Genomic DNA, 9646 nt, shown 5'->3' with positions numbered 1-9646 from the left:
TGTACAAATATAATAATGGTGAAATAATTTAAACTGATGAGAACGTTGAATAAGTAAATATGGACTCTGATAAAGATTATATCATAGACTGAACATCCAAACCCTCACCCACGTAATATTGGATTAGAAACCCAAATTAGGGGCCTAGGTTATCAAAGTCATGATTGACCTTCTGAAAACATTTCCCAAAAAGGCACTTTTCATACGAAGATTTGGAAAATTTGGTAAAAATAGGACTAATCTATCATAACCAAACATAGATAAGCAGTATATAAACGGCTCAATTTTAGCCAATTTTTTTCTAACCAAAAGCAGTCTGAAAATAATTATATTGTCGTGATAATACGAATTGCGGAGTAAATTTTATTAGACGAGTGAGTTAACAGATTTCTGTCGTGGTGCTGAAAATTGTAATAATTGTTTGAACTAGTATACTGTGGTAACTATACTTTTCGTTAAAACAACTTAGCAAATTTTCAATTACTTTCTCTTTTTAGAGCTTTTCTTATAACTTAGTAGAGCTTAAACTGTTATCTAGTAGGTATTTGCTAAACGCCTCGATAATTGGCTCTCATAGGCCTGGCATTTGTAACTAGTTGTTCTGAAGGAACCATAGCCTGTAATAATTAGGACTGGGTAAGACTTAATCGTTTCTTTCGTTTTTCTGTTAATCAACAGCGTAATTTTACAACTTTAGTAACTTCACAATACATCTCTAAGGATCTGAAATCAAACTCAATCTAGCTTCATTCTATTGGATTTAATTTAGTTTGGTGACTAGTAAAGTAGTGATCAACCAATCAATAATGAGGGTAAGTTAGTTAACGAACTGGAGGACAACAACGAATTCCGGACAACATCAAGACGATTGATTTCTGAGAGTATTAATCGGCCAAGCTCCTTCTAGTAGACCGCATAGTGAAGCCACTCTGAAGGTAGGCCTGCCTGCTCGTAGAGGACTTGGCAATTTAAGTTACCCCATGTAGTATGGAATGGTGAACCAAGTAGACAATTAAAAAGGTCTGCAGCAACCTGAAGTACCTGATGGACAATGTCTTGACGTTCTATCAAGTTGGTTAATACTCGTCTGGTTGGGTTGTGGAGTGAACACCGACGAGCTCTTCACGTCATCTACTATTTGTTTTAAGTATATTGGTTGATCGATTATTTAGAAACTGAATTGAGGACCTGGTAAAATTCTCAATCTTAGAGTCACCAATTTATTTCATTTGGTAAAACACTTCTTAGAAGCTAAAATATCATATAACATAGAGAAGCAATACAGACATATTCTAATATCATCAGTATTATTGGCAATTGACTACAGTTCTATAGCGCTTGAAAAGACTTTCTTTAGGACTTTAACGGAGGGCCTGGCATAACCCTTTAGTCTAGTTATGAGTAGAAGGTTTGTGAAGTTACTATCCAGTCCAGTAGTTTTCTCTAAAGATAGATTCTAGGAACAATTGTGGAATTGTGAATAGGGTAAAACCTCTACCCTAAATATTCAGATTCTATATTGGCAACCACAGAGGGACTCTTCTGATTAGAAGGCGGTTTTGGTTTTGCATTTTACAAAAAAACGAAAAGTTAGAATTTGAGAGAACCGATGAGTTAGATCTTTGGAATACGTTCCAAAGGTAAACCTCATCTGTATATTTTTTCCGTGTCATTTGGTTTTACATCGAAAATTACTTCAATTACCAAAAGTGAACAACGCACCAAACAACCAGCAACAGCAACAACAGAACCAGGCGAACAATCAGCAGCAAATAGCACCACCCCTTCTCAACCCCCTCCGATACCCTAGCCGCGACTTCAAGAGTTTCGAAAGATGGGTTCGACACTTTGAATCCATAAAAAATGCCAAAAATTGGGATGACCAGAGACAACGCGACCCACGTGTTTGAACAGTTATGCATTAGATGAGTATTACAATCTCCCCAATCATTACTTTCAACAAGTGCAAGGACAACCAGCCCCGACCATAGTGAGTTCTGAACGCTCTTAACAACAGAATCGGCGACTTTCCGAACGCAAGGAGTGCCCGCACCGATTTCAAACTTCTTCAGCAGTTGGAATCAGAGTCAATCCAAGAGTTCTCAAGGCGAGTTCATAAGTTAGGAGAGGCAGCCAATGCTCATTTTGATGTTGCGGGACGACAGGAAGCTAACAAAGATGCCTTTATGGACGAACTGTTGGACAGCGAAATCAGATATACAATCCTGAAGGAAGAACCGGGAAGCTTCAATGCAGTTACACAACGGGCTATTGCTCTAGACGCCATCAGTAAAGCGGAATTCAGTCAACTGCGGGGACGAAGAAATGGACATGTGAGATGGACAAAGGGTGAACAAGATCATGATAGGCAGTAACAGCTGACTTTAGAGCACTTAACACCAGTCTGTCATCGGGTGTCAATCAAAAGATCGAGTTTCAGACCAGAAGCTTCAATAGGATGCTAGAGCAGCAAGAGCGATATAAACAGATCATGGAGAAGATTCTTGAGAATCAAACAAAATTTCTATCCGAATCAAGTCAACCAAGATTTCAGAAAAGAAGTCCGGGAAGACCGGAAGGCTTTCGACCCAGAACGTCTGGGATGCAGTGCTATAATTGCCAGGATTTTGGGCACTTGTCAAATCAGTGTCCACAGAAAGGAACAATACCAACGGGTATATCCGCAAACTTGGACACCGATAGAAAACCGATCGTAAAATGCATTTTTACAGAGAGCGAACTCAGAGCAACTGAGCAGTATCAACCAAGTTCAAGCCGAAGCAGTCTTTGGACCTACAGTTTACCTGATGGTTGATCTTGACGGACGAAAACACAAAGCGTTAGTGGATACTGGGAGCAATGTAAACATTCTATCAGAAAAAACTTACTCACAGTACGAACAGCGTTCCAAACTCAGACCAATACGAGAACAAGTTCTTTCGGCCACCAATGATCCATTCCAAATACTTGGCGCTTTCACTGGCAAAATAACGTTCGACGGGTTAAAGTGAAAGCCGATCTCTTGGTGACCCCAAACACAGACATGCCTTTGATACTTGGAACCCAGGTGATGGAGGAGAATAAAGTATCAATCGACGTCCATTCTAAGGAGCTGATGATGGAGAAAGAAAACAATGTTGTAAATTTGCAATTTGGCTATAAACTTGAAGTCCCCAGGCACGTACATCTTTGTGAGACGGAAGCAGAATCCGGTCCTGATCAAATTGAAACAACAGAAGAAACACAGCACAGGGTAATTGCAGAAACAAACCTAACCTTATCATGCGATGAAGAGTTAGAACAGATTTGTTCTTTGGCAATTCCAGACATTAACCAACAAACAGACGACAGAAAAACACTGCTACGAGAGTTCAGAGATGTGTTTGCAATGAACGACAACGAACTTGGACAGACACACTTTCACGGAGCAAAGATTTTCTCAAGCCTCGATCTAGCCTCTGGATATTGGCAAGTCCCATTAGTTGAGAGCGCTATACCAAAAACTGCGTTCGTCACTCCCGATGGTGGACACTACGATTACCTCAGACTTCCATTTGGACTTTGCAATGCACCGGGAACCTTCAGCGTCTTATGACAAGCATATTTAATGAATATCTCTTCTCGTTTGTCCTCATCTTCTTGGACGACGTTCTGGTGTTTAGTAGGAAAGTGGAGGAACACGAAAAACACATGCGTCTCGTTTTTCACGCTCTTCGCTAGGCCAATCTTAAACTCAAACCCAAGAAATGTCGCCTCTTTCAAAAATCCGTAACCTATCTAGGATACAAACTGAGCCCAGAGGGAATTGCACCAGATGGAAACAAACTCATTGCAGTACGGGACTAGAAACGACCAGAAAACGTTACCGAAGTGAGGTCTTTTATTGGATTTTGCAGTTACTACAGACGTTTCATCAAAGACTTTGCTGGGATAGCGAAACCTCTTCACCAGATAACAAAAAGGAGCAGCCGTTTCACTTGGAACCCTGAATGCCATAATGCGTTCGAGAAACTGAAGAAGGCTTTGATTGATAGCTGAGTACTCAAGCATCCGGACTACAACTCTCCTTTTATCGTGGACACGGATGCAAGTGACAACAGTCTAGGGGCAGTACTCTAGAATATTGTCGATGGAGTAGAATACCCAGTGGCTTTCGCTAGCAGAGTTTTGACGCCAGCAGAATGTCGTTACTCAACAACAAAAAGAGAAGCATTAGCAGTCATTCAGGCGATGAAATGGTTTAAGCCTTACATTTGGGGAACTTAATTTGTGCTCAGAACAGATCATGCATCGCTACAGTGGTTTTTTAGACAAAACAATGACGGGATTATATTCAGGATGCTTCAAAGACTGCAAGAATTCGATTTTCAAGTAGTCCATAGACCAGGAGACAAGCACGGGAATGCAGATGGACTGTCAAGACAGTGTAGCATCACACCTGAGCTAACTGAAGCTGAAAGACAGGTTATGTTTGGAAGTTGCCCATCAGCTAACTCTTTCGAAGACGCCCTCGGAAGAATAAACTTAGTTACAGCCGAGGACGCGAACGAACCAATGAGTATCCAGTTTCAAGAAGACGTAAATTCACTTAGGCTGGCTCAAAGAAACGATCCCTGCTTACGTCTCATCTTGCAATGGGCAAACGCTGAGAAACATCCAGACCAAAATCCGCCTAGATACTTAAAAATTAAGAAGGCAAACGCAATAGCACAATGAGAAGATGCAGTAGCGATTTGGGGTTTCTGGGACCAGATGGAACTGACTGATGGCGTGCTGTACTGGAAGTGGCATGTGGAAGGAAGCAATACAACCCAAAAACAACTTGTAGTACCGCAGGGACTCAGAGAGACAGTTTTGGAACAACTTCACGATTCAAAACTCTGTGGAGGCCATTTTTGATTTCAAAATACCTTGGACAGGGAAAGACAGAGGTTTTGGTGGCCAAATATGAGAAAAGACATTGAATTAAAATGTGAGTACTGCTACCTGAGTCAAGCACGAAGTACCGCTGGAAAGAAAAGAACAGCCCCTCTCCAGACAATCAACGTTGGGATCTGATTCAGCAAAGTGGCAGCAGATATCCTGGGACCTGTTAGCAGAGCAAAGACAAGCGGTGCAAAATACATACTCGTATTGACGGACTATTTCACGAAATACGTGGTTTGCGTCCCCTTAGAAAGAACTACGGCCGAAGATGTAGCTAGAGCAAGTGTAGAGAACTGGGTTTCGACGTTTGGAGCACCTGATTGCCTTCACACCGATCAAGGAGCAACCTTCTGCAGCGAACTACTACTAAAAGTGTGCAAAATTTTTGGAATAGAGAAGACAAGAACATCTCCATATCACCCGCAGGGAAATGGTATTGTAGAACGTCACAACAAAGTTTCCAAATATTCCGCAAACAATTCAAGTAGCTGGGGTCAAATGATTCCTTATCTCAACTTCGTCTATAATACGACCGTACCCAAAACAACAGAACAGACTACATTCTCACTTGTGTTTGGACAAGAATGCAATTACCCGGTTGACCTGCTACTCCCGAAAGCACCTGGTCACGAAAATGCCAACTACGAATTCACAAGATGGCTCAATGAACAGTTCAGGGAAGCACATATGAATGCCAGGGAGACACTTGGCTACAGACAAGGAAGGCAAAAAGATTTGTACCAGAAAAACGTCTTTGGAGAGGAAAGCCAGGAGAGAAAGTCTGGTTTTTTGCACCCCAAAAAGAAAAATCAGGGACGTTTTTTCTTCCCTGGATCGGACCATATAACATCATCGAAAGGACCTCAGAAGTCAACTATAAAATCTCAAAAGACACAACCTCCAAGAAATGGCAGATAGTCCACTACAATCGATTGAAGCCTGTGAAGGAGGAAGACGAGTTGCCCAGAATGGAAACAAGATCATCTCATCAGGAAAAATGGCCCATTCGCAAATATAGGTATGACCAGGAAGTTCACATTGAAGAAAACAATAAAATTTTCACCCCAGAAATTACATCAAGACGACCTAATCAAGAGAGTCCCTTCAAATGGATGGACGAGGATGAAGAATTTTTCTACGATCTCTTTGCAGAGCGAGAACATTCAACTAAAAGGCCCACTAAGACTAACATACCAGCAGAACCGATCACTCCGGAACAAGACAAAACCTAAGAGAACCAAACCCGTTTGTAACCCCAGCCAAACACATTGACTCCCGACCACTGCCCCAACGACAACACAAGCCAAAAAAAGTCTTGAGGGACCTCAGTGAAACACAGTCAACACCTGCAAGCGCCAAGAGGGAAATGTGCAAACAAAAAACATTTGCAGAACTTTTGGGAACCAAAACTGACGAAACAGTAAACTCCATCGCTAAAACACGAGAAAGCAGCGCTGTGAAGTACCCAAAACGATTCGGAATCGACGACGAATAAAAAAGAAGAATATATATATATATATATATATATATATATATATGTTTGAAAAATAAAAAAATTTGAAAAAAGGAACTTGATTAAGTTTCTCTATATAGCATTGCCTAAAAAAATTGTGAAGATCAAAAGATGAGCCAATTTTTTTTATTAAAGATTGGGACGATCGCAAAAAATATTTAAATAGCACCAAAAAAAACTATATTGCAAGTTAATATATCACCGGTATCATGAAAAGAGCTAATTAGCTCAAATAAATTTCAGCAAATTTGGGGGGGGGGGGAAATTGTTAGAGAATGTAGCACTCTTTCTAATACAGAAAAAATGCTCTCTAGATTTAGCGCAGTAATTAACCATAATAATGTTTAGATGTACAACTTTCTGATATTTATATTAATACTTGCGGTGCGACAGCAAACAGCGGAGAGTGCACGAACTACTGCGCATGTTCTCTTTCGACCTCAAATTCCAGTTTCAATGGCCGACTCATATCTGACTGTGGATATCGCAGTCCCACTTCCAAAGCTGTTGAACGTGGATCTCCGATCAATTTATAAATTCTCTTCAATACCTCAGCAATTGGAACAAAAAACGTGGAAAAGCACCCAAATTTGCAACAACCCAGAAATAAGCGCACTATTACAGCATCACTTTGACGGAATAATCTCATCTATTCAGATAGAATACGAAAGAGCAGAGAAAGAGAGGACAAAGCTTGTCAAAGAAGTAGCATCTTTTGTAAAACAGACTATCACTCAGCGACAGAGACGATCACCACTGCTGTTTGCAATGGGAGCACCGACGGCGATAACTTTAGAACCCTTACTGGAAAAAGCAGGCTGTAGACCACTCTCATATTTTGGTCTGTGCGAAAGTTCTAAGCGAAAGATGGAACAATTGGATTTACCATTGCAATATTTGGAATCAAGAATGATTCACCTGGACAACGAAGAAAGAGAGTCTATTCAGGTCATAGTTTGAAGCTTCATGAAGACACACGAAAAGTGCTAAACTACTCAGAGGATAACTTTGAGATTCTGCAAACAAACCTGGAGGTGCTTCAAAAAACAATGGAAGAAATAGAACAAGCCAAAGCTTGTGATCATCGAAGGTCTGATGTTTTTATGTATACCTTTCGCGCCCAAAGTGCAATTAACAACGTATCATGGACTCTCAATGCTATGCACAGCGAGTTACAAGTACAAACGTTATATTTGACGGAACAGAGAAACATATTCATTACAAGCATTGGAGTGCTATCCAAGGGAATACTGCCAGCCGCACTAGTACCCTACGAGGATTTATGGAAAATAATTACAACTCTGAAGCTGGGAGATAAAAAGTGTTCTATACCATACGACCACTCAAGTTTACTTTACAGCCTGCCTTTAGTGAGAAATGTTTTTTCCAATCCACACGGACTGCTAATCACAATGGAGGTGCCAGTATACAGTGTTGAACCAATTCACGATGCCTACAATTCCTCTGCCACAATCAATTAAAAACACAACGACTGCCGCAACTCTAATTTTAGAAAGGAACTATTTGATCATATCAAGGCGAGAAGAAAGATATGCCGAAATGAAGAGTGAGGAATATCTCTCTTGTATGGGGACACAATTGCTGATCCTTTGCATCAAGCCAGTAGCGTTGGTGAGCGCGCAAGATCAACTCTGCTTGACTTCACTCCTATACAATCACGAGGTAGCTGCTTTGAAGACTTACACACGAGAAGTAACCGAATTGCCAATTTTACTGACAGCAATCTACCTTGGGAACTCTATGTACCTCCTCAAAGCGGCAGAAGATCAACAATTTCTTTATAACATAACGTACAGTTGGGACAGAAAGTTTTCAAACCGTGTACTAGCCTGTAAAAGTTGCCTAGTACACCCCCCTGCGAAGGAAAACTGCTTCACCCGAAGAATAAACTGGTCATGTTGCCCGATCCAGCATATTGTCTTCAACACAGTGGACTAATAACAACAATCACAACTCCCGAACTACTGGATACCGCTTTCAACATCCCGAGCATTCCAGCGGTCACTCCTACAGAAGAGAGTCGGAATTTGATTTTGCATAAGGTCAGATCGGCACTCAAGGATGTCCCTACGCTTGATGTCACGCCTGAATTAGTCAGTGAGATGGTAGACAAAATCCATCAACAACTCTTTGAGGAAAACAACTTCAAATTCTTTAGCCATGGGTCAACACTGCATACATTTAAAGAGCTGGCTGGTCTGCTTGGTTTCTATTTATGGTGTCTTGCATTTGTCCTTTTGGCTGTCTGGGCAGCGAAGAAGTGTTACAAGTCCAAAAACACTACAAAACGTATTCACAATTTGTCCAACGATGATCAAGAGATATAGGAACTGACATGCAGTTTGAAGAGAGACTGAACTTAGTTGAAAGAATGCGAAATGAGGAGACAAACGCTGATTAAAAAGAAACTGTCGTACCAAAATATGGCGATGGTGCTTTTATAAACTTTTACTTGTTACTAATTTCACTGTATTGTACTATTCAGGAGAATAGTTCAGTCCGGATGGGTGGGATGTAGGAATGGAAAGCTAAACATAAGCGTTTTTCGGAAAAGAACCAAATTAATACTGACCTTGAATTTTTCCCAACACAAAAGCGAGTTCTAAATTTGATACTGTACAAAGATAATAATGGTGAAATAATTTAAACTGATGAGAACGTTGAATAAGTAAATATGGACTCTGATAAAGATTATATCATAGATTGAACATCGAAATTCTCACCCACGTAATATTGGATTAGAAACCCAAATTAGGGGCCTAGGTTATCAAAGTCATGATTGACCTTCTGGAAACTTTTCCCAAAAAGGCATTTTTCACACAAAGATTCGGAACTTTTGGTAAATATAGGACTAAACTATCATAACCAAACATAGATACACAGTATATATACGGCTCAATTTTAGCCAATTTTTGTAACCAAAAGCAGTCTGAAAATAAATATATTGTCGTGATAATCCGAACTGGGGAGTAAATTTTATTAGACGTGTGAGTTAACAGATCTCTGTCGTGGTACTGAAAATTGTATTAATTGTTTGAACTATTATACTGTGGTAACTATTCTTTTCGTTAAATTAATTTAGCAAATTTTCAACTACTTTCTCTTTTTAGACTTTTTCTTATAACTTAGTAGAGCTTAAACTGTTATCTAGTAGGTATTTGCTAAACGCTTCGATAATTGGCACTC

General features: G+C 40.2%; 1 protein-coding gene across 1 annotated transcript; it reads left to right on the top strand.

Moving 5' to 3' along the window:
- The first annotated feature begins 4338 nt into the window (after positions 1–4338).
- LOC142350397 (uncharacterized) lies at positions 4339–6158 on the top strand. Its single transcript, XM_075402244.1, has 3 exons — positions 4339–4592; positions 5064–5705; positions 5786–6158. Exons 1-3 carry the CDS (start codon positions 4339–4341, stop codon positions 6156–6158), a joined length of 1269 nt encoding a protein of 422 aa, XP_075258359.1.
- The last annotated feature ends 3488 nt before the right edge of the window (positions 6159–9646 follow it).

The sequence above is a fragment of the Convolutriloba macropyga genome, chromosome 12 (genome assembly GCF_964194025.1).
Source record: "Convolutriloba macropyga chromosome 12, txConMacr16.3, whole genome shotgun sequence".
In the NCBI taxonomy this organism is placed as follows: domain Eukaryota; kingdom Metazoa; phylum Xenacoelomorpha; order Acoela; family Convolutidae; genus Convolutriloba; species Convolutriloba macropyga.
This window is presented reverse-complemented; position numbering and strand designations above follow the sequence as displayed.

What these genes read in the sequence shown, in the direction of transcription:
- LOC142350397 (XM_075402244.1), top strand. Translation starts at nt 4,339, where the DNA reads ATGCTTCAAAGACTGCAAGAATTCGATTTTCAAGTAGTCCATAGACCA. An exon ending in GAAGACGTAAATTCACTTAG is followed by an intron (nt 4,593 to 5,063) that starts GCTGGCTCAAAG and finishes GATCTGATTCAG; the next exon opens with CAAAGTGGCAGCAGATATCC. An exon ending in GAGGAAAGCCAGGAGAGAAA is followed by an intron (nt 5,706 to 5,785) that starts GTCTGGTTTTTT and finishes CATCATCGAAAG; the next exon opens with GACCTCAGAAGTCAACTATA.